At 42.4% G+C, this 24,038-nt stretch overlaps 1 protein-coding gene across 1 annotated transcript in view; it reads right to left on the minus strand.

The window, feature by feature from the left end:
* Nucleotides 1-23,175, minus strand: part of vwa8 (von Willebrand factor A domain containing 8) — a 24,971-nt gene extending 1,796 nt beyond the window's left edge. Inside the window, exons 1-12 of the mRNA XM_034694074.1 lie at nt 22,882-23,175; nt 20,353-20,430; nt 20,127-20,257; nt 19,340-19,450; nt 5,329-5,496; nt 5,071-5,235; nt 3,470-3,519; nt 3,261-3,369; nt 3,069-3,173; nt 2,837-2,965; nt 1,517-1,651; nt 1,352-1,429 (exon numbers count right to left, since the gene is read on the minus strand). Of these exons, the coding sequence (XP_034549965.1) occupies nt 1,352-1,429; nt 1,517-1,651; nt 2,837-2,965; nt 3,069-3,173; nt 3,261-3,369; nt 3,470-3,519; nt 5,071-5,235; nt 5,329-5,496; nt 19,340-19,450; nt 20,127-20,257; nt 20,353-20,430; nt 22,882-23,014 (1,392 nt within the window). The 5' untranslated portion in view covers nt 23,015-23,175. The remainder of the gene's footprint in view (nt 1-1,351; nt 1,430-1,516; nt 1,652-2,836; nt 2,966-3,068; nt 3,174-3,260; nt 3,370-3,469; nt 3,520-5,070; nt 5,236-5,328; nt 5,497-19,339; nt 19,451-20,126; nt 20,258-20,352; nt 20,431-22,881) is intronic.
* Between the last annotated feature and the right edge of the window lie 863 nt (nt 23,176-24,038).

The following is a 24,038-nucleotide window of genomic DNA, read 5'->3' on the forward strand; positions in this document are numbered from 1 at the left end:
AATAAGAAATAAAAGTAAAAATAAATAAAGTAATAAGTAAACTAGTAAATAAATAATAAATAAAGTAAATAAGTAAACTAAGTAAATAAGTAAATAAATAATAAAGTAAATAAGTAAACTAGTAATAATAAATAATAAATAAATAAGTAAATAAGTAAACTAGTAAATAAATAAATAAATAAGTAAATAAGTAAATAAGTAAACTAGTAAATAAATAAATAAATAAATAAATAAGTAAATAAGTAAACTAGTAAATAAATAAATAAATAAATAAATAAGTAAATAAGTAAACTAGTAAATAAATAAATAAATAAAAAGTAAATAAATAAATAAATAAATAAGTAAATAAGTAAACTAGTAAATAAATAAATAAATAAGTAAATAAATAAATAAATAAATAAGTAAATAAATAAAAAAGTAAACTAGTAAATAAATAAATAAATAAGTAAATAAATAAATAAGTAAGTAAGTAACTAAATTAATAAATAAGTTAGTGAGTAAGTAAATAAATAAGTACGCAAGTTCATTTGAAAATAAATAAATAAAAAGTAAGTTAGTGAGTAAATACATGAATAATTACAAAAATATTAATAAAAAATGTAATTAAATTAATATAAATTAGTCACCTTTATCTTTTCCATTTAGCTTGTTACCTCTGCTCTGCTTTCACTCTCTGGGTCACTCAACCTCAGGGCTCAGGCTAACACAGGCTATAAACTGTACAAGTTTATGCTGGTTATGTGCTTTCAGACACATTTGACATAGCTACAACTATAGTGGAATAGCTTGAATAAAGATTGAAAAATGTGCTGTTGATCCCAAAAAAAATTTGAACTAGTGAAAGTGAAAAACAAATGTAAAGATAATTTATGACAATCAGTGTTTTAGTCAAGGATCAGTAAGATTGAATCTCATGGTTGTGTCTTATTTGGCGTCTTACTTGTGGAGCATAAAAAACTCAGAACCTCAGTTTTATTTTTATTTTGATACTCAAAATGTTTGAAACCTTGTTTTTGTTGTTTTGCTTTTAATAAACTGTGGTTTAATGATTTCCTGACATAATATGTTTATCAAAAGGGTCGGAAAAAGACACTCAAACTTCAGCCAACATCTTTTCAGCTGGTTCAATCCTTGAATGTAGTTTTAATGTAACCTCTGTGGGGTTTTTTTGGGGAGAAATCTTTGATGCTGACTGAAATAAACGACTGCAATTACTGCTGAATGGATGCTCATTAAAATAAATCATGTTATAAAAGCCTCAGCTGCAAAGGCATTTAAAAACGTGCAACAATATGCATGAAATCATTTGGTAAAACTCCTTTCACTCTTAGTTTTTGTGGATGTAACTTACCTGGTAGAGCATGACTGGCTCGATGCTGTAACCCAACATCTCTGCAAACTCTTTGGCGATCATCGACTTTCCACAGCCCTGAAAATCACAACATTACCTTTATTAGGAGCAGAGCTCTCATACTTCAGGTGTGCTGTGTGTGTGTGTACATCGTGTGTGTGCTACCTTAGCTCCGATCAGACAGATGTCTTTCGCCATGTGTGACTGCATCATCTCAGTCAGCAGCTGGGAGTGACTCGGCGTGCTGATGAAGGTGGGGTTGCTGTTGGGCGGGCGCAGCTCCTTCCGGCCTGCAGCGACCTGAAGTTCGATCAAGACAGGGAAACAAATCTCATGTGATCAAACAATCCAGGAGAGAGTCAGCGCTGGACAGAAGTCAGGGGAAATACAGCAACACATGAAGGAAACACAACTTCAGAAGGATTCGTGAGAGTGACATCATCTGTTTGGCTTGAAAATCAGACGCTCTATTCTTAGAAGACGGAGCTCTCTGTTCCTCCAAACCCCACACAGTGAAACAGTGACTCATTCACAAACACTCAGAGGTTTCACCCCAAGAGAGGAACTGATAAGGTTGTTTCCTTCAAAGACTCTACAGTCCAACACAGTCAGAGACAACATGGGGAAGCATATGATACAATGTGAGCCAGTGCGTGGGCTCCTATGAGAACTGTCTAATGTCTATACACATATTCTAGTTCCTAAGTGAAGTTAGAAGTTATTCCTAGTTTCTAATCCAGTCTGCAGTTACAGGAATACTCCCATTCACTGTTTGACTCACATTTATACTTTTTTTGAACAGTTTCTCTGCCAGACTTTGGTCCCCAGATGAAGCTGCAGCAAGAAAACATCACAAATACATATGAGAAAGAAAACTCTGACCTCTCCAATTCATCCCTGCAGCTATCTTAGTCTCTTGTTGTGTGTTGGGTGTTGGGGGCTGTGTTGTCACTACCTTAAGCTTGCATGTACTGGGTCCATTGAACGTGGCACTATGTATGGTTTGGGTTTTTAAAGTGGGGTGTTCTGCTGGTGGATATGATGGACAGTGGGAGCTGGCATGGAGAGGGGTTGCTCTGGGACTCTAAAGCTAACTGTTTAGCCTCTCTGAGGTGTCATGGAGCCCACTTGATAACCCCAGTGATGTGCTGGCTCTCGCTCCCCATCTGTCCTTTCTATCTCAGGCTTTGGTGGACATCAGGAGACATGGGGTAGGGTAGTAAGCTGATCAGTAGAGGGCATAGTGGGGCGGGTTTCTTCACTGAGCTCTCATCCTTTCTTTCAGTACAAGTACTTTGTGTTTATCTCAAATTCAAAACATGAAGAGTCTTTTATTCTGAAGGATCCACAAAACAAATAATATCCATGTTTCAAATTCAGATGAAGCTCAAAGACATAATTGAACTTACAGAAATAGACATCTCCATGCAAAATGCACCCTTTGGCGCCATGCATGAGCTGCAGTTTAAATCAGTCTGCTGTTACCTGAAAGGTGATCTCCTGTTCAGCGATTCGTAATTTGACATCTGCATGACCCTCAAGATCTGCTGGCTTGGATACGTTCAAAATGGCGCTGGATGCCGGCAGACGTTGACCGTCCGAGAGCTCAAACCTCTGAGAGAGAGAGAGACACACAAAAAGAGAACCTCTGAATAATTCATCTCATCTTATGTTCAGACCTTCACAAGCATAGCCGATGACTTTTATTTTGGCTTACACTGAGTACCCCCTCCACAGCGGTGCGTCCCTCCTTTCCTAGGATGCTGTTGTACGGGTAGAGTCTCTGGATGAGCTGCTGGGAGGACAGCATGGGGAAGGAGTTCTGCAGCAAAGAAGGAAAAGATCATAAGTCATGAGAATCCAGAGAGGTTTTTGTGTAATTAAAACCAGGTCCTTCCTGGAGTCTCACCAGCACGTGGAGGGCAGGGATCAGGTTGTCTACGGGGAAGTCAGGCAGGCCAAGGCTGGAGGATTCCTGGGAGCATAAAGTTGTAGCCAAAGAGAGCAGCTGGGACACCCTGTCGTAAAGGAGAGAGATGAAAGAGACTCATGAAGAGCTTCTGAGACTGAACACAGACAAGTCATGAGGTGTTTGAAAGAGGCCAACATGTTCTTTACCTCTCTGCAGCGATGTTTGGTCCTGCTGTGTACAACAGCTCCAACTGGTCCTGGATTTAAAAAAGTTTAAATCAATGTTTTCACACTTAGAAATAACAGATGCAGAGAGTCTTTTTTTCACACTTCACAAGCTAAGCTGCAAAATCAAGGTCGAGTCTCTGCAGACTGAGATATGACACAACATTCAGCAGTGTGTGTGTGTGTCCAAAATATTGAGATTTTTACTACATGAGCCACAAATCTGTGAATATTTTGATATAAGACAGTAGTCTGCTCATACCTAAGTCTCTAAAAGTAGTATGGGAGGTAGAGCCTTCAGTTATCAGGCCCTTCTCCTTTGGAATCATCTACCAGTCAGGGTCCAGGAGGCAGACACCCTCTCTACTTTTAAGAGTAGGCTTCAAACTTTCCTTTTTGATAAAGCTTATAGTTAGAGCTGGATCAGGCTTGGACCAGGTCTTAGTTATGCTGCTATAGGCTTAGACTGACACACTGGGATCCTGTCTTTCCCTCTCTCTCCTCTCTCTGCCTGTCTCTCACTTTAACTCTTCCTGTCCCATTAAAGTTACTAACCATAGACCTTTCTGGAGTCCCTGAGCTCCCTTGTCTCGTAGGTTCCTCTGGATCTCTGCTGTAGATTCCTTTTTTGGGGTCTGTCATTCATCCTTTCTTTCTTTCTTTCTTTCTTCCTTCCTTCCTTTCTTTTCCTTTTTTCATTCCTTCCTCCTTTCTTTCTTTCTTTCATTTATTTTTCCTTTCATTCCTTTCTTCTTTCCATGTTTATTCATTCTTTACGTCTCCTTTTCTTACCCCGTACTTTCAGTCTATCCTTTCCTTAACCTCTTATTCTCCTCTTTTTCTTTCTTCTGGTCTCCTTCACTTCTCTCTTTTCATAGACCTTTCTGGAGTCCCTGAGCTCCCTTGTCTCGTAGGTTCCTCTGGATCTCTTCTGTAGATTCCTTTTTTGGGTCTTTCTTTCTTTCTTTCTTTCTTTCTTCCTTCATCCTTTATGTCTCCTTTCCTTCTGTCCTTTCCTTCACCATTTATTCTCCTCTTTTTCTTTCTTCTGGTCTCCCTCTCTTCTCTCTTTTCTTAGACCTTTCTGGAGTCCCTGAGCTCCCTTGTCTCGTAGGTTCCTCTGGATCTCTGCTGCTGTGGACGTGGTCCAGACTCCAGCTGCTACAACTACTACTATCCGTCTCCCCACTATCATCTCTCTCTCTCTTCATCTCCCTCTATCCCTCTCTCCAACACGGTCTCAGCAGATGTGTGTCTAACATGAGTCTGGTCCTGCTGGAGGTTTCTGCCTGTTAAAGGAAGTTTGTCCTTGCCACTGTAACTTGCTAAATGCTGCAAAGTGCTCTGCTCATGGTGGATTAAGATGAGATCAGACTGAGTCCTGTCTGGAAGATGGGACTGGATCTGATCCGGTCTTGATGTTGGGTCTTTGTTAATAATGGAACATAGAGTACGGTCTAGACCGGCTCTGTTTGGAAAGAGTCTGAGGAGAACGTTTATTGGGATTTGGTGCTATATAAATAAAGATAGATAGTAATTGAATATTTCTAAGTGTCAAATGATCTGGTTATTCCTGGACTGACCTTGAACGGTAGGTAGTAGATGTCTCTGGCTTGGAAGCGGGAGCGGAGAGGGGGGTCCAGCGGGTTGCCCTTGTATTTGGGGACAGGAAGACCGAGCGCAATGACCCGAAAGTCCTCGCTCACACGAACGATCTTCCAGCTGTCCATCTCCTCTTTGGTGTGATCCTGCAAGGCATCGAGGTATTCAACACCCCAATCATTTTACACATCTTATATTAAATTCACTTTGTATGCAACAGGTCTATAAAATGCTCCGACCTGCAGCAGCTTGTCGTATCTCTCAGCTGCCATCAGGAAGCGTCCGTCCTCCAGCTGCATCTCCCTGTTCTCCAGCAGGTTGTTGAGGACCGGCAGGACGTTTCTCTCTGCCTTCTCCAGACCCTCCAGGACCAGGACTCGACCTTCTGTTGCTGCCCTTACAGCACACTGAGGACAGAGACGTGACAGGGGAAGGCTAATCATTGGATTCAATCAGTACTCAGGGATGTAGGAGGGGGATGTTGGACTCATTCGTCAAAGCAATCACTTCAACCTCTGGTCAGATCTGCTGCTCCATCATGAAGCTTGACCTATGACCTTTTGTAAATGTTAACAGTACTGAAAACATTTACAGAAAGAGCAATCAGACGATGCACCACTTCTTCTTGCTCCTCATGCTGCAGTGACAAAAGCAGCCTGCACTGAAGGATGTCTTCAGCTCATTGTGGTCAGATCTTCCACCAAACTTTCCAAACCAGGCTTCAAAACAGTCTCAGCTGTTTTAAGACGGCCTATTTTCAACCATCAAATGTGGGAAAAAAAACTCAGCTACTCTCAGTTTAGTTTGAACAGTGTGTGTGTGTAAGTGTGTGTGTGTGCACACGGCGCACATTTCTGCAGGACCCAAAAAGCACATCTGACGTCAAGAGGCAGGAAACTTTAGCTGTCTGGTCGCACCGCAGAGCAAGTGGCCATATAATTAGGTGAACATGTAAATACGAGGCAGGCTGTGTGGGAAGCAGAGCCATAAAACTATAGTGAGGACCAGATGCTCTATATTTAACTCGGGTTCCATTTTCAGCACCAACGCTGTAATCAGATAATTGTTAGAAATGTAAGTGACGCAGGATGGTGAGAGGGACGGGGAGAGCGCACAGACGGACCTTGTTTTCTGCCTGATGCTTAGAAAGAACATCCGAGGAGACACCCGGCAGCTTCAGCAGACGTTAAGCTAACGGGGGGGGGAAGGAGTGTGATACTGATGAGAGGAGGAGGCATGATGTGAATGGATGAAAATGTCTTGTTAGCTGTGATGTTGTATTCTTATCTCATAATGCATGCTCTGTGTGTGGAACTTAAAGGCTCTGGAAACCAAAATCCACCAAAACATTCTACCTATGATATTTCAGACCATATGTAAATACTCAAAACTATGTAGAAATATTAGAACTCAACTTCGATCCATTTTCAAATATGTTCAATTATGTTCTTAACACGTTTTCAAACTGGGTTTTAAGGGGTCTGCTTTAACCTGGTATTTATTACCTAATAAATATCCACCCAATCAGAAATGAAACACTGAGTCAACTTTCCCCAGGACCGGTTCACTAACTTTCCCCAGGTTCACTAACTTTCATCAGGACCGGTTCACTAACTTTCCCCAGGTTCACTAACTTTCATCAGGACCGGTTCACTAACTTTCATCAGGACCAGTTCACTAACTTTAATCAGGACCGGTTCACTAACTTTCATCAGGACTGGTTTCATCAGGATAGATTCACTAACTTTCATCAGGACCGGTTCACTAACTTTCATCAGGACTGGTTTCATCAGGATAGATTCACTAACTTTCATCAGGACCGGTTCACTAACCTTCATCAGGACCGGTTCACTAACTTTCATCAGGACCGGTTCACTAACTTTCATCAGGACCGGTCCACTAACTTTCCCCAGGACCGGTTCACTAACTTTCCCCAGGACCGGTTCACTAACTTTCATCAGGACCAGTTCACTAACTATCATCAGGACCGGTTCACTAACTTTCATCAGGACCAGTTCACTAACTATCATCAGGACCGGTTCACTAACTTTCATCAGGACCGGTTCACTAACTTTCATCAGGACCAGTTCACTAACTATCATCAGGACCGGTTCACTAACTTTCATCAGGACCGGTTCACTAACTATCATCAGGACCGGTTCACTAACTTTCATCAGGACCGGTCCACTAACTTTCCCCAGGACCGGTTCACTAACTTTCCCCAGGACCGGTTCACTAACTTTCATCAGGACCAGTTCACTAACTATCATCGGGACCGGTTCACTAACTTTCATCAGGACCGGTTCACTAACTATCATCAGGACCGGTTCACTAACTTTCATCAGGACCGGTTCACTAACCTTCATCAGGACCAGTTCACTAACTTTCATCAGGACCGGTTCACTAACTTTAATCAGGACCGGTTCACTAACTTTCATCAGGACCGGTTCACTAACTTTCATCAGGACCGGTTCACTAACCTTCATCAGGACCAGTTCACTAACTTTCATCAGGACCGGTTCACTAACTTTCATCAGGACCGGTTCACTAACTTTCATCAGGACCGGTTCACTAACCTTCATCAGGACCGGTTCACTAACTTTCATCAGGACCGGTTCACTAACTTTCATCAGGACCAGTTCACTAACTATCATCAGGACCGGTTCACTAACTTTCATCAGGACCAGTTCACTAACTATCATCAGGACCGGTTCACTAACTTTCATCAGGACCGGTTCACTAACCTTCATCAGGACCGGTTCACTAGCTTTCATCAGGACCGGTTTCATCAGGACAGATTCACTAACTTTCATCAGGACCAGTACACTACCTTTCATCAGGACCGGTTCACTAACCTTCATCAGGACCGGTTCACTAACTTTCATCAGGACTGGTTTCATCAGGACAGATTCGCTAACTTTCATCAGGACCGGTTCACTACCTTTCATCAGGACCGGTTCACTAACTTTCATCAGGACCGGTTTCATCAGGACAGATTCACTAACTTTCATCAGGACCGGTTCACTAACTTTCATCAGGACCGGTTTTATCAGGACAGGTTCACTCATTTTCATCAGGACCGGTTCACTAACTTTCATCAGGACCGGTTCACTTACTTTCATCAGGACCGGTTCACTAACTTTCATCAGGACCGGTTCACTAACTTTTATCAGGACCGGTTCACTAACTTTCATCAGGACCAGTTCACTAACTTTCATCAGGACCGGTTTCATCAGGACCGGTTCACTAACTTTCCCCAGACAGCTCAGAGTTTAGACAAACAGCTCCATCTGACACCCTGAGCCGAGCTCCTCTGCGTTCACATACTACACTTCAGCCTCCTCTGCTCCGGGCGTCCCATGGTCCTGTTGCCCCGGAGACTACAGAGTGATTAAAGTAATAAATGATAGAAGTCCTGATTCTGAAGTATTTTGTGACTCAGCACTCAAATGAATAATTTTCAGATTCTGCACATGCACAGATTTATTCCTATATTCATGTCAAGTTGAGAACATACATGGAACTAGTTCTGTGCCTGACGGTTTGCAGGTATGTCACAGATCTGCACGACTCGAGCGCTTTAAGAAAAGTTCAGAACCATAAAAGCAAAAACAAACTAAACTGAAGAGATTCAAAGCTTCAAATGCTTCCCTCTCAGATTACTTCAGGCCATCTGAAAGGTCACCATTAGTTCTGCCATGCAGCTTTACAGTTTAAGAGCTGTTCTGTTCCATTTGCGTGGCCCACATTCCCAAACTAATGTGCAACAAACCCTTTCTGTTTTTACCTCCATGCATGTTCAGTTTGAGTTCACTCAGCAGTTAAGACCACTTCGCTCCAGCTTTTGCAGACTAAGAAATAAGGGTTTCTAAAGAACTTTTGCATCCTTACATTTGATTTACTCCAGTTCTGAACTCATGCAGAAGCACAGAAAACACATGAATAGGTCTGATTAAACTCATTTCATGTTGCTGCAGTGACCAGCGTATGGATTTCTTTCTAGATCACCAGAAATCCTCCCATGCTGATGAGAAACACTAGCTTTGTCTCTGGAGACGTTCACAGGTTAGCTGTGTTACATAACCGCAGAGAGGTGACCGGAGATGTCAGAGATACAACAAGCATGCAATTCCGTCCATGTGACTCCATCCTACACTGGAACGTGTTGGGTGGGGCGACGCTTGGACTGAATGAGGAGAAGGAAAAGAAACTGAGAGTCTGAAAGGGAGCGAGGGGCAGGGAGGAGTAAGCACAGGGACTGACACGATGGGTCTGAATATAGGGCTGCAAATCAGCACAGGGCCCTGAGGAGAACTTGGATGTTCTAGTTAAGACACAAACACACACACACACACACACTCTCACGCATACACACCTCCTACGATCCCAAACTCTCCTCACAGAGAAACCTTCGTTAATTTCCGCCCACACATCTTTAAACCCTCACAGAATCAGACTGTAACATGTTCTTATAAACACTGATCACACCCACGGGGATGTAAAAATACACACCAAGAACAGAGAACAAGTTCCATCCAAAAACACCGACTCACACGGCGACACACGCCAGATCACACGGGAACACGCTCTGCCCACAGCTCATTAGACGACACACGAGTCTGTGAAGTTTCAGTGAGTTATCTCTTTACACTTACTGCTGAGTTTATTCATCATTATTCACAGATATGCCTCAAAGGTCTTTATGATGATGTTATAGTCCAGTTATAACAAACGTGTATTAAATATTTATAATCTGCTTTAAAAGGAAACAATAAACACGGGCCGTCATAATAATAATAATAATGCATTTTAATTATAGGCGCCTTTCTTGGCACTCAAGGTCACCTTACAACATTAAAAACAAACAGAGTTTAAATAACAAACAGGAAATAAAACACAATTTAAAAAGCTTTAAGTGAATGGACAAAATGGGAGGATGACTTTGGCGAGAAGATCTCAGATGAAATCTGGAAATCGTCTATTGCAATGATCCACAAAACCTCAATATGTGTCAGACATAGTGTGATCCAATTTAACTTTCATCAGGACCGGTTCACTAACTTTCATCAGGACCGGTTCACTAACCTTCATCAGGACCGGTTCACTAACTTTCATCAGGACCGGTTCACTAACCTTCATCAGGACAGGTTCACTAACTTTCCCCAGGTTCACTAACTTTCCCCAGGACCGGTTCACTAACTTTCATCAGGACAGGTTCAATAACCTTCATCAGGACCGGTTCACTAACTTTGCTCAGGACCGGTTCACTAACTTTCATCAGGACAGGTTCACTAACCTTCATCAGGACAGGTTCAATAACCTTCATCAGGACAGATTCACTAACCTTCATCAGGACAGGTTCACTAACTTTCATCAGGACCGGTTCACTAACTTTCATCAGGACCGGTTCACTAACTTTCCCCAGGTTCACTAACTTTCCCCAGGACCGGTTCACTAACTTTGCTCAGGACCGGTTCACTAACTTTCATTAGGACAGGTTCACTAACCTTCATCAGGACAGGTTCACTAACCTTCATCAGGACAGGTTCACTAACCTTCATCAGGACAGGTTCACTAACTTTCATCAGGACAGGTTCACTAACTTTCATCAGGACAGGTTCACTAACTTTCATCAGGACAGGTTCACTAACTTTCATCAGGACCGGTTCACTAACTTTCATCAGGACCGGTTCACTAACTTTCATCAGGACCGGTTCACTAACTTTCATCAGGACCGGTTCACTAACTTTCCCCAGGTTCACTAACTTTCATCAGGACCGGTTCACTAACTATCATCAGAACCGTTCTAATAACTGTCCCCAGGACCGGTTCACTAACTTTCATCAGGACCGGTTCACTAACTTTCATCAGGACCAGTTCACTAACTTTCATCAGGACCATTTCACTAACTTTCATCAAAACCGTTCTAATAACTGTCCCCAGGACCGGTTCACTAACTTTCATCAGGACCGGTTCACTAACTTTCCCAAGGACCAGTTCACTGACTTTCATCAGGACCAGTTCACTGACTTTCATCAGGACCGGTTCACTAACTTTCATCAGGACCGGTTCTCTAACTTTCATCAGGACCGGTTCACTAACTTTCATCAGGACTGGTTCACTAACTTTCATCAGGACTGGTTCACTAACTTTCATCAGGACTGGTTCACTAACTTTCATCAGGACTGGTTCACTAACTTTCATCAGGACTGGTTCACTAACTTTCATCAGGACCGGTTCACTAACTTTCATCAGGACTGGTTCACTAACTTTCATCAGGACCAGTTCACTAACTTTCATCAGGACCAGTTCACTAACTTTCATCAAGACCAGTTCACTAACTTTCCCCAGGTTCACTAACTTTCATCAGGACAGGTTCACTAACTTTCATCAGGACCGGTTCACTAACTATCATCAGAACCGTTCTAATAACTGTCCCCAGGACCGGTTCACTAACTTTCATCAGGACCGGTTCACTAACTTTCCCAAGGACCAGTTCACTGACTTTCATCAGGACCAGTTCACTAACTTTCATCAGGACTGGTTCACTAACTTTCATCAGGACCGGTTCTCTAACTTTCATCAGGACCGGTTCACTAACTTTCATCAGGACTGGTTCACTAACTTTCATCAGGACCGGTTCACTAACTTTCATCAGGACTGGTTCACTAACTTTCATCAGGACTGGTTCACTAACTTTCATCAGGACTGGTTCACTAACTTTCATCAGGACCGGTTCACTAACTTTCATCAGGACTGGTTCACTAACTTTCATCAGGACCAGTTCACTAACTTTCATCAGGACCAGTTCACTAACTTTCATCAGGACCAGTTCACTAACTTTCATCAGGACCAGTTCACTAACTTTCATCAGGACCAGTTCACTAACTTTCATCAGGACTGGTTCACTAACTTTCATCAGGACTGGTTCACTAACTTTCATCAGGACCAGTTCACTAACTTTCATCAGGACTGGTTCACTAACTTTCATCAGGACCGGTTCTCTAACTTTCATCAGGACCGGTTCTCTAACTTTCATCAGGACTGGTTCACTAACTTTCATCAGGACTGGTTCACTAACTTTCATCAGGACTGGTTCACTAACTTTCATCAGGACTGGTTCACTAACTTTCATCAGGACCGGTTCACTAACTTTCATCAGGACTGGTTCACTAACTTTCATCAGGACTGGTTCACTAACTTTCATCAGGACTGGTTCACTAACTTTCATCAGGACCGGTTCACTAACTTTCATCAGGACTGGTTCACTAACTTTCATCAGGACCAGTTCACTAACTTTCATCAGGACCAGTTCACTAACTTTCATCAGGACCAGTTCACTAACTTTCATCAGGACCAGTTCACTAACTTTCATCAGGACCAGTTCACTAACTTTCATCAGGACTGGTTCACTAACTTTCATCAGGACTGGTTCACTAACTTTCATCAGGACTGGTTCACTAACTTTCATCAGGACCGGTTCACTAACTTTCATCAGGACCGGTTCACTAACTTTCATCAGGACCGGTTCACTAACTTTCATCAGGACCAGTTCACTAACTTTCATCAGGACTGGTTCACTAACTTTCATCAGGACTGGTTCACTAACTTTCATCAGGACTGGTTCACTAACTTTCATCAGGACCGGTTCACTAACTTTCATCAGGACAGGTTCACTAACTTTCATCAGGACCGGTTCACTAACTTTCCCCAGGTTCACTAACTTTCATCAGGACAGGTTCACTAACTTTCATCAGGACCGGTTCACTAACTTTCATCAGGACCGGTTCACTAACTATCATCAGAACCGTTCTAATAACTGTCCCCAGGACCGGTTCACTAACTTTCATCAGGACCGGTTCACTAACTTTCATCAAAACCGTTCTAATAACTGTCCCCAGGACCGGTTCACTAACTTTCATCAGGACCGGTTCACTAACTTTCATCAGGACCAGTTCACTAACTTTCATCAGGACCATTTCACTAACTTTCATCAAAACCGTTCTAATAACTGTCCCCAGGACCGGTTCACTAACTTTCATCAGGACCGGTTCACTAACTTTCCCAAGGACCAGTTCACTGACTTTCATCAGGACCAGTTCACTAACTTTCATCAGGAATGGTTCACTAACTTTCATCAGGACCGGTTCACTAACTTTCCCAAGGACCAGTTCACTAACTTTCATCAGGACCGGTTCACTAACTTTCCCAAGGACTAGTTCACTGACTTTCATCAGGACCAGTTCACTGACTTTCATCAGGACTGGTTCACTAACTTTCATCAGGACCGGTTCTCTAACTTTCATCAGGACCGGTTCACTAACTTTCATCAGGACCGGTTCTCTAACTTTCATCAGGACCGGTTCACTAACTTTCATCAGGACTGGTTCACTATGTGTCAGACATAGTGTGATCCAATTTAAAGTATTTCATAGATTGCATCTGTCTAAGAGTAGGCTTGCCCAAATTTATCCAGAATCTGACCCAACCTGTCAACGGTGTAACCGAGATCCAGCGACCCTTATCCACTCATTTTGGACTTGGGCTAAGGTCTTTGAAACACTTTCGTACATGTGTGACAGAGCCATAGACCCAGAGCCAACTTTGGCAGTTTTTGGCGTTGCTCAGAGAGATCTGAATCTCACACAAGCTCAGGTCCACGCTGTTGCCTTCTCGTCACTTTTGGCAAGACGTCTAATTCTATTTAATTGGAAATCTAGCTCGCCCCCTATGCACAGCTGCTGGGTTGAGGAGGTAATGAGCCATTTGAAGCTGGAAAAGCTCAGATACACCTCTCAGGGTTCGGTTAATAAATTCCATAAAATATGGAAACCATTCCTGGACTATTATAATAACGTTTATACTACATGAACTGTAATTTAAAGCCTGTAGCAGCTGACCATAAGCACGCAGAATTGCTGTAGAATCCTGACTTTTTAGTAAATTGTATTTATTTTATTTTGTTTTTTTATTTTAGTACGTTTTGTCTTGTATTTTGCTTAATTTCCTTTTGTGATTCATTTTATATATGTGTGTGCATGTATGTGTATACATATCATTATTTTCATTATCTCTATTATTATATTTGTTATTATTTTGCTGTTATCTACTCATGTAATTGGTTATTTATCCTTTTTTACTCTTGGTTTGTTGGCCAGTCTCCCAGGGGGGTGGGGTGGGTGGGTTGCAAAATGTTTTGCATAATGTATAACTTGTAATTGATTGAAAAAATCCAATAAAAACATTTGAAAATAAAATAAGTGAATGGACAGAGGAGTTGTGGTCAGATGGAGTAAGCCAGTTTAAACAGATGAGTTTTGAGTTTGGATTTAAAATGTGGGAGTGAGTCAGTGTCACAGAGGTCAGGTGGGAGAGAGTTCCAGAGCGGCTGAAGGCTCTGGTCCCCATGGTAACAAGGCAAGCAGGGGGGACAGTGAGGTGGATGGATGGAGGAGGATCTGAGGGTGTGGACGGGTGTGGCAGTATGGAGGAGGTCAGAGAGATATGGAGGGGCGAGGTTGTGTTTGGATTTGAAGGTGAGGAGAAGTATTTTGTAGTTGATCCGGTCTGTGATGGGGAGCCAGTGGAGCTGTTGTAGGATGGGTGTGATGTGGTGGATGGAGGCGGTGCGTGTGATGATACGGGCGGCTGAGTTTTGAACCAGTTGAAGTTTATGGAGGGTTTTGTGGGGGACTGGAAACACTGTGCTGTAAGAGCGTTTGCTAACCGCTCTCAATGCTCTGGATAACAAAAATAATATATATTTTTTAAAATAATAAAAACAATACAAAAACAAAAAGCTAAATAATGATAATATTTAAATAATAACAGTTAAATAATAATAGTAATATAAAACAAATACATTTTAAACATTAATAATATTTAGAAATTATTCATAATAAAAAATAATATCTTTATTCTATTCTATCTTTGCTTATTTTAACTCACTTTAACCTAATTTTATTTTTAATATATTTCCAATTTTCCTTTTCTTTTCTGTTTTATTATATTTGTCATTTTAATTGTGTTCTTTTATGCTTGTCTGAATGTTTCCAATGCTTTTCATGTTTTAATGTAAAGCACATTGAGTTGCCCTCGTGTATGAAATGTGCTATACAAATAAAGTTGCCATGCCTTTTTTTATACAGCACTTTTCAAAACAGGGTTACAAAGTGCTTTACAAATAAGAAAGAAGCTAAAAGACAATAAAAGAGAAATATGAGGAAGATTATTATTATTATTATTATTATTATTATTATTATTATTATTATTATCATTATTATCATTATTATTAAGACAAATAAAATAAAAAAACAATTTTGGAAGAATAAAAAACAACAAAAGATTAAAAAAAATTCAATAAAACAATAAGAAATAAAAAAATATAAAAAATATAAAATATATAAAATATAAAATATAAATAAAAAATATAAAATCCTGCCAGTGATACCTCCTGAAAACGAATAAAAACACGTTCAGGTGACATCTCCTATAAAAGCACATCGAAAAAAAAGCGGTTTTGAAATGAGATTTAAAAGAGGACATGGAAGTTGCCAGAAGTTGGCTTTGGATGGTAAATGGACTTGTACTTATAGCGCTTTTCTAGTCACATTCACCCATTCATACCCATTCACTCACTGATGGTAGAGGCTGCTATACAGTAAGGGACCATCAGTATTAGTTGATCTCATTTGTTCACATTCACACACCTCTGAACAACAGAGGGAGCAATTCTGGGTTCAGTGCTCAAGGACACTTCGGCATGTGATTGCTGGAGCTGGGATCGAAACGCCAACCTTCCGATTGATAGACGACCGACTCTACCCACTGAGCCAAAGCCGCCCCTTTGACGACATGCAGCAGCCCGTGCATTTCCATGGCTCTCTTTTCCATACTACCCAGTCATCGGACGAGGCGGGAGGGTCACTGCAAACCTACACTACCCTAAACCCTGACCCTAAGGCTTGTTTGCTTAAATGTATAAACACTGTAAGACATAAATTCATACTCAACATCTGCATTTTTGTGCTATCTTTAAAAGTGTGTTGCATTCCTCTTTTTCACCATCTCAAGTCCTCACACACTCACACACTCACGCACTGCACGTCTGACGCCTTTAAAGCCTGTGACTGTTCAGTGTTCAGGCTGCAGAGTGGACACCAGGATTAAGCTACAGGACCCAAAGTTACCCTGCTGTGAATGTGCATGAAAGAGTAAATGCAACAACTGCTCATGAACGATCCTCCAAGCTTTCTTTCAGATGATCAAAGTGTTCAGTTTAAAGAAGGAACAGATGTATTCTTCTTACCGAGCACATTTTATAACTTCTTAGAAACGGTGATGAAACCTCTGAGATATTTATACATGCGACACAAATAACCTTCTTTTCTTCAGATGTCACCACCTCAGATAAAAACAGGAGTGACATTTCAGTACATTACCTTCTAGTTCATTATCTGAGAGTTGGCTTTGTGAAAAACTTCACCCTGTTTCCATGGAGTTCTTTTTTTTCCACCGTTATGCAACTGATGTCTTTTTTAACACGGGCAGAGCCGTGTGCTAATTAGCAGAGGATAACGACATAACTGAGTAACTGTTAATTATCACTCCGTTCATCATGTCTTGTCTCCTCGGCTCCTTGAAGCCCTCTGACAGGGTTTAATGATCGCTCTGATGTGGATTATTCTTGTATTTTGTTTTCTGGAGCAGAGAGGAATGAATGGAAGTGAATGGAGAACAGAAAGTTCTCCTCAGAGAAAGCCTCCTGGGTAATGAGGAAGTGCTGGTCTCTATGGTTACTTGACTTACAAATGCAACAGAGTGTGTGTGTGGGTGTATGTTTGCATGGAGCTCGATCAATCTAAAAGTAGCATGAGAGGAGCAGAACGAACAATGTGATTGAGTTCATGTTGAAGTGGTTTTTTAATTCCTCCAACGTCTGAAGATCTCTGAGAAATGTGTCCATGAGAAAGTTTCTGAGGCAGACTCATTAACCTTTCTTACACGGGACTTCCACAAGATCTGTGTCCGGTCCAGCTCCGATCCGCTGCAGTCCTGCTCCGTGCAGGACCGCCGGACAGCTGGAGTCATGTGACCAAGGTTTTCCTGGCCCTGAAGCTGCCTCAGGTGAAACTCACACCGAGTGGATACTTAAGCGACTTGGACTTCTCTGAAACTTCACATCACCTGAGGACTTCCTCTCTCCTTCTCTTCATTTCCTTACATCTCTGGTGGGAGGGACTAAGACGCAAGTGGAGGATGCAACTAGAGGATGCAAGTGGAGGATGCAACTAGAGGACGCAAGTGGAGGATGCAACTAGAGGACGCAAGTGGAGGATGCAACTAGAGGACGCAAGTGGAGGATGCAACTAGACGATGCAAGTGGAGGATGCAACTAGAGGATGCAAGTGGAGGATGCAACTAGAGGATGCAAGTGGAGGATGCAACTAGAGGACGCAAGTGGAGGATGCAACTAGAGGACGCAAGTGGAGGATGCAACTAGAGGATGCAAGTGGAGGATGCAACTAGAGGACGCAAGTGGAGGATGCAACTAGAGGACGCAAGTGGAGGATGCAACTAGAGGATGCAAGTGGAGGATGCAACTAGAGGATGCAACTAGAGGATGCAAGTGGAGGATGCAACTAGAGGATGCAACTAGAGGACGCAAGTGGAGGATGCAACTAGAGGATGCAAGTGGAGGATGCAACTAGAGGATGCAAGTGGAGGATGCAACTAGAGGACGCAAGTGGAGGATGCAACTAGAGGATGCAAGTGGAGGATGCAACTAGAGGACGCAAGTGGAGGATGCAACTAGAGGACGCAAGTGGAGGATGCAACTAGAGGATGCAAGTGGAGGATGCAACTAGAGGACGCAAGTGGAGGATGCAACTAGAGGATGCAAGTGGAGGATGCAACTAGAGGACGCAAGTGGAGGATGCAACTAGAGGATGCAAGTGGAGGATGCAACTAGAGGACGCAAGTGGAGGATGCAACTAGAGGATGCAAGTGGAGGATGCAACTAGAGGATGCAAGTGGAGGATGCAACTAGAGGATGCAAGTGGAGGATGCAACTAGAGGACGCAAGTGGAGGATGAAACTAGAGGACGCAAGCAGAGGATGCAACTAGAGGACGCAAGTGGAGGATGCAACTAGAGGACGCAAGTGGAGGATGCAACTAGAGGACGCAAGTGGAGGATGCAACTAGAGGACGCAAGTGGAGGATGAAACTAGAGGACGCAAGCGGAGGATGCAACTAGAGGACGCAAGTGGAGGATGCAACTAGAGGACGCAAGTGGAGGATGCAACTAGAGGATGCAACTAGAGGACGCAAGTGGAGGATGCAACTAGAGGACGCAAGTGGAGGATGCAAGTGGAGGATGCAACTAGAGGATGCAAGTGGAGGATGCAACTAGAGGACGCAAGTGGAGGATGAAACTAGAGGACGCAAGCGGAGGATGCAACTAGAGGACGCAAGTGGAGGATGCAACTAGAGGACGCAAGTGGAGGATGCAACTAGAGGACGCAAGTGGAGGATGCAACTAGAGGATGCAAGTGGAGGATGCAACTAGAGGATGCAAGTGGAGGATGCAACTAGAGGACGCAAGTGGAGGATGCAACTAGAGGATGCAAGTGGAGGATGCAACTAGAGGATGCAAGTGGAGGATGCAACTAGAGGATGCAAGTGGAGGATGCAACTAGAGGATGCAAGTGGAGGATGCAACTAGACGATGCAAGTGGAGGATGCAACTAGAGGAACGCAAGTGGAGGATGAAACTAGAGGACGCAAGCGGAGGATGCAACTAGAGGACGCAAGTGGAGGATGCAACTAGAGGACGCAAGTGGAGGATGCAACTAGAAGACGCAAGTGGAGGATGCAACTAGAGGATGCAACTAGAGGACGCAAGTGGAGGATGCAACTAGAGGACGCAAGTGGAGGATGCAAGTGGAGGATGCAACTAGAGGATGCAAGTGGAGGATGCAACTAGAGGACGCAAGTGGAGGACGCAAGGATGGAACTTTAGAGCTTTGGGATGCAGCCAATGTCAACGCTAATTTGGTGCTTGTGCCGGTTTTTCCTAAAGTAGCTCAGAATAACACCCAAATGCACATTTCCAGCTTCATAAATGAGATGTTCCTGTGTCATCAAACACTACATGTATTCTGAAAAAGAAACCTCACACTACTTTGGGTTCATGTCAAACCCTGCTGGATAGACAAAGGAAGACTGTGAGCATGGTTGTGTGGATGTACCTGGTCGATGTAGAAGGCCGTCCCTGAGCGGATCTCTCTCCTCTGTTTCAGGTCGGTCTCTGTGGTGTCCCTCGACAGAGCCACGTACTCCACCTCCCGTTTGGTCAGCTCCTGCTCAACGACAAGGAGACACTTTTGGATTCCTGCAGCAGCACTCCAGAGACTCATGAAACAGATCCATGCTTTTAATAAGCCTCAATGAATACAAGAATAATCAATAACCCAAGAGGTCGAATACAGGTCTATGTCTGAGGTGGTTCTCTGCTGGAAGACAGTGGATTGCTCTCTCTGGGTGGGGAGCAAGTCTTTACCCCAAGTGAGGGAGCTTAAGTATCTCAGGGTCTTGTAACGGACCGTCGTGGTGAAGAAGGAGCTGAGCTGGAAGGCAAAGCAGTCGGTCTACGTCCCAACCCTCACCTGTGGTCATGAGCTGTGGGTCCTGACTGAAAGAACGAGATCTCAGACACAAGAGGCTGAGATGAGTTTCCTTTAAAGGGTGTCTGGGCTCAGCCTCAGAGAGAGGGTCAGGAGCTCAGACATCCAGAGGTAGCTCTGAGTAGAGCCGCTGCTCCTTCACATTGAAAGGAGTCAGCTGAGGTGGTCCAGGTATTTGATAAGGATGCCTCCAGGACGCCTCCCTTTAGAGGTGTTCAGGGCACGTCCAACTGGGAGAAGGCCCTGAGGTGGACCCAAAACTTGTTGAGGGATTATATATCCCACCTGGTGTTAAGATAATAACACATCTTTCTTATAGTGTCTGTGTGTCTGTGTGTCTGTGTGTACTCACAAGGTACTGCATGGCTATGGATCTTCTCAGGGGGCCTGGGGGACCGATGAGGAACACATCCTGCCCCAAAAGGTCTTTCTGCATGATCCATCTCAGGTGCTGAGCGACAGTCTGCGGCAACGAGCCTGACACTAGCGGACCAAAGTGAAACCAGGAGTCAGCTTTATTTAGTTTCTTCTTGTTTCATGCTCACGTGTTTTGAACAAAGAACACAAAGAGGACTTACGGTGTTGGACGGGAACAAGCTCTGGATTCTTCGGTGTTTTGAGTTTGTAGGAGATCTCCCCGATCTTCACTGTGTCGCCTGCAACAATCAGGATGAAGGACGAGGTTATCATCAAGACGACTCAGGAACAGGTTCAACTTTTAATAGAGTTAGCCTTCGACACAGAAGCAGTATGAACACACACGGCTGATTGTGAGTGGTTCATACACAGTCCTGGTTTATGCTTCTTACGCAAACGTCTTCAGGCTTTTAGGCCGGAGTCACAGAGATAAGAAACCGGTGTTGTCTTTTTATTAGAGCTGTGGGGAACCCTTAGGGTGTTTGACTAAACCAACTGCTGTTTGGAAGAAAAATATCACATCTGGTGCACTGTGGAGTTTTATTTTGGAGGACATCTCAACAGGTCAAAGCAGAATGAAGGAATTCCATTAAGTAAATTCAAGTTTAGGGTCCTGGTGTTTTTCTTTGCCTTGCTCCTCCTGCACTGGGTTTCTTTCTTTATTTCTAACCAGGTCTTACCGACTTAGAATTGACATATCTTCTTAGTAACTGAGGGGCAGGATGAGCTGTTGAGAGACCCTCCAAGCCGTCAGGTGAGCAGAGGAGCTTCATTTGCATGTCCTGCTTCTTTAACAGTCAAAATGTCTGCAGTAAGAAAAAACAGCCTGCAGGGAAACTCTTCAGTTGAACCAGCTTCTTAACCAAACAGGAAGCAGCAGAGGTCACTTCCTTTCTCTTTATTGTAAAGACACACAAACTGAATATCATTGTAAGACATGAAACACTTTAATGTGAGTTTATTTGGTTTAAAAAAACATCAGAGAGACATCCTAGAAACTGACCATGAGATACAATATATGAGCAAAAGCATGTGGTGACATCTTTTAGATATTAAAGTCAGGTGTTCCATCAGGACCAGAAAGACACCCAGAGTCCTGACCCTGACGAAGTGGAACGGAGACTGCCAGCCAGGACTTCTCGTCCAACATCAGAACCTGACCTTATAAATGTGTGCAGACCTGCTCATCATACTTAAAAATACTCTAAAAGTAGTATGGGAGGTAGAGCCTTCAGTCCTTTGGAATTAGGAATTTTAAGAATTTCAAACTTTCCTTTTTGATAAAGCTTATAGTTAGAGCTGGATCAGGCTTGGACCAGGTCTTAGTTATGCTGCTATAGGCTTAGACTACAGGGGGAACTGGCGCACTGACACACTGGGATCCTAATCATAGACCTTTCTGGAGTCCCTGAGCTCCCTTGTCTTGTAGGTTCCTCTGGATCTCTGCTGTAGATTCCTTTTTTGGGTCTGTTATTCATCCTTTCTATTCCTCTTTACTTCTCTCTTTCTTTCTTTCTTTCTTTCTTTCTTTCTTTCACACTGGGATCCTGTCTTCCCCTCTCTCTCCTCTCTCTGCCTGTCTCTCACTTTAACTCTTCCTGTCCCATTAAAGTTTCTAACCATAGACCTTTCTGGAGTCCCTGAGCTCCCTTGTTCCCCCTTTCTTTCTTTCTTTCCTTCCTTTTTTTTTCATTCCTTCCTCCTTTCTTTCTTTCTTTCTTTCATTTCTTCCTTCTTTGTTTCATTCATTTTTCCTTTCATTCCTTTTTCTCTCATTCCTTTCCTTCTTTCTTTCATTCCTTTCTTCTTTCCATGTTTCTTCATCCTTTATGTCTCCTTTTCTCACCCCGTCCTTTCCTTCTATCCTTTCCTTCACCATTTATTCTCCTCTCTTTCTTTCTTCTGGTCTCCCTCTCTTCTCTCTTTTCATAGACCTTTCTGGAGTCCCTGAGCTCCCTTGTCTCGTAGGTTCCTCTGGATCTCTGCTGCTGTGGACGTGGTCCAGACTCCAGCTGCTACAACTACTACTATCCGTCTCCCCACTATCATCTCTCTCTCTCTCTTCATCTCCCTCTATCCCTCTCTCCAACACGGTCTCAGCAGATGTGTGTCTAACATGAGTCTGGTCCTGCTGGAGGTTTCTGCCTGTTAAAGGAAGTTTGTCCTTGCCACTGTAACTTGCTAAATGCTGCAAAGTGCTCTGCTCATGGTGGATTAAGCTGAGATCAGACTGAGTCCTGTCTGGAAGATGGGACTGGATCTGATCCGGTCTTGATGTTGGGTTCTTTGTTAATAATAGAACATAGAGTACGGTCTAGACCTGCTCTGTTTGGAAAGAGTCTGAGGAGAACATCTGTTGGGATTTGATTCTATATCAATAAAGATTGATTGAGTAGTTTAATGTAATATGAATGACATAAATAATTGAACACATGCTATGCTATGTAAGAAATGTGAGGTTTGCAGGGGATCAGAAGAAGCAGTGTTTGCTAACTAGCTAGTTCTTGTAATAAAGGTTATAAAGCTAAACCCCAGGTAACTCAGGTAACATGTTTAACACACCTGTCTGACTTTAACCTTTGACCCACTTCACTGTGTTTCCACTCTCCTGTCACACACATGATAAATACTGAGTTCAGATAAAAATCCTCAGTTATCAGAAGGAGTATAAAAAGATAAGTAGTATTTACCTGAAGATGTATTGAGGAGTTTGACCTCATGTGTTCTCTTCATCCAGCCCTCTCTCCCCAGAACTGCTCCCAGAATGTTCCGGACTCTCCTCGCCGCGGAGCCGGAGCCGGAACAGAGGATCTGCGGGTTCATGATGAAGGTCGAAGTTTCTGTTTAAAACATTCTTTAAGATAAAGTCCTCAGCTCTCTAAAGACGGGCTGTCCTCCTGACCTGTGGCCTTATTCACATTTCATAACATCTGTCAGCTTGGAGGAGACGGAAGATAATATAAGAGGGACGAACTGGTCCGTCCGTAAAGTCTTCCGGAGTGGTTTCATGTATGTTCAGTGAATTAAAGGTTCCGGGGTTGCATTCACAAAACTAACATCACAATCAAGAGGCTCTTATAATTATCTTATTTTCTTAAAGTGGATAAAACAGTTTGATAAATCCTTTTATAAACAAACCTTCATATATCATTCATTTGAACATTTTAATTTAAAGCTTTTAAACAAATAACTTCAAACTCCAGACAGTTTAGAAATAATATTGACAGTATTTTGCTAAAAGACTCATTTAAACTGATAATGCTGTTTGCTTGAGAATAAGAACTTTCTCATATTTGAACCAGCCTGACATTTGAATCATACAATGAGTTTTTCATACTGTGTATGTTTTTAATAACCTAGTGCAATTTCATCTGTGCAATATTTTACTTTACTGTCTATTCATAATATAGACGTGTACATAGTGTGTATATATCTGTAATATTTGCTATATTTAATTTAATTTTATTCTATTTTATTTTATTTTTTACCTTTCTTCTTCTTCTTCTTCTTCTTCTTCTTCTTCTTCTTCTTCTTCTTCTTCTTCTATTTTTAACTATGTAAGTACAATTATATATCCCTGTCCCGTGTTGTAAGCTGCTGGAACAAAAGAATTTCCCCCAATGGGGATCAATAAAGTATATCTTATCTTATCTTAATTTCTGGTGTTTTTAACAATGTTATAAGCTATGTGCTGAAAATAGTTGAGTGGAGACCCATACATTTTGATCTTTAATTCTAATATATTAAGTATTTTATCTGATGTACCAGAGCAGTTATTTCTTTTTATTTATGTCATTTTTATTCTTTAAATGAATCCACTGAAGTTAAACTATTCTATACAAATACA

The sequence above is a fragment of the Notolabrus celidotus genome, chromosome 10, assembly GCF_009762535.1.
Source record: "Notolabrus celidotus isolate fNotCel1 chromosome 10, fNotCel1.pri, whole genome shotgun sequence".
Taxonomy (NCBI): domain Eukaryota; kingdom Metazoa; phylum Chordata; class Actinopteri; order Labriformes; family Labridae; genus Notolabrus; species Notolabrus celidotus.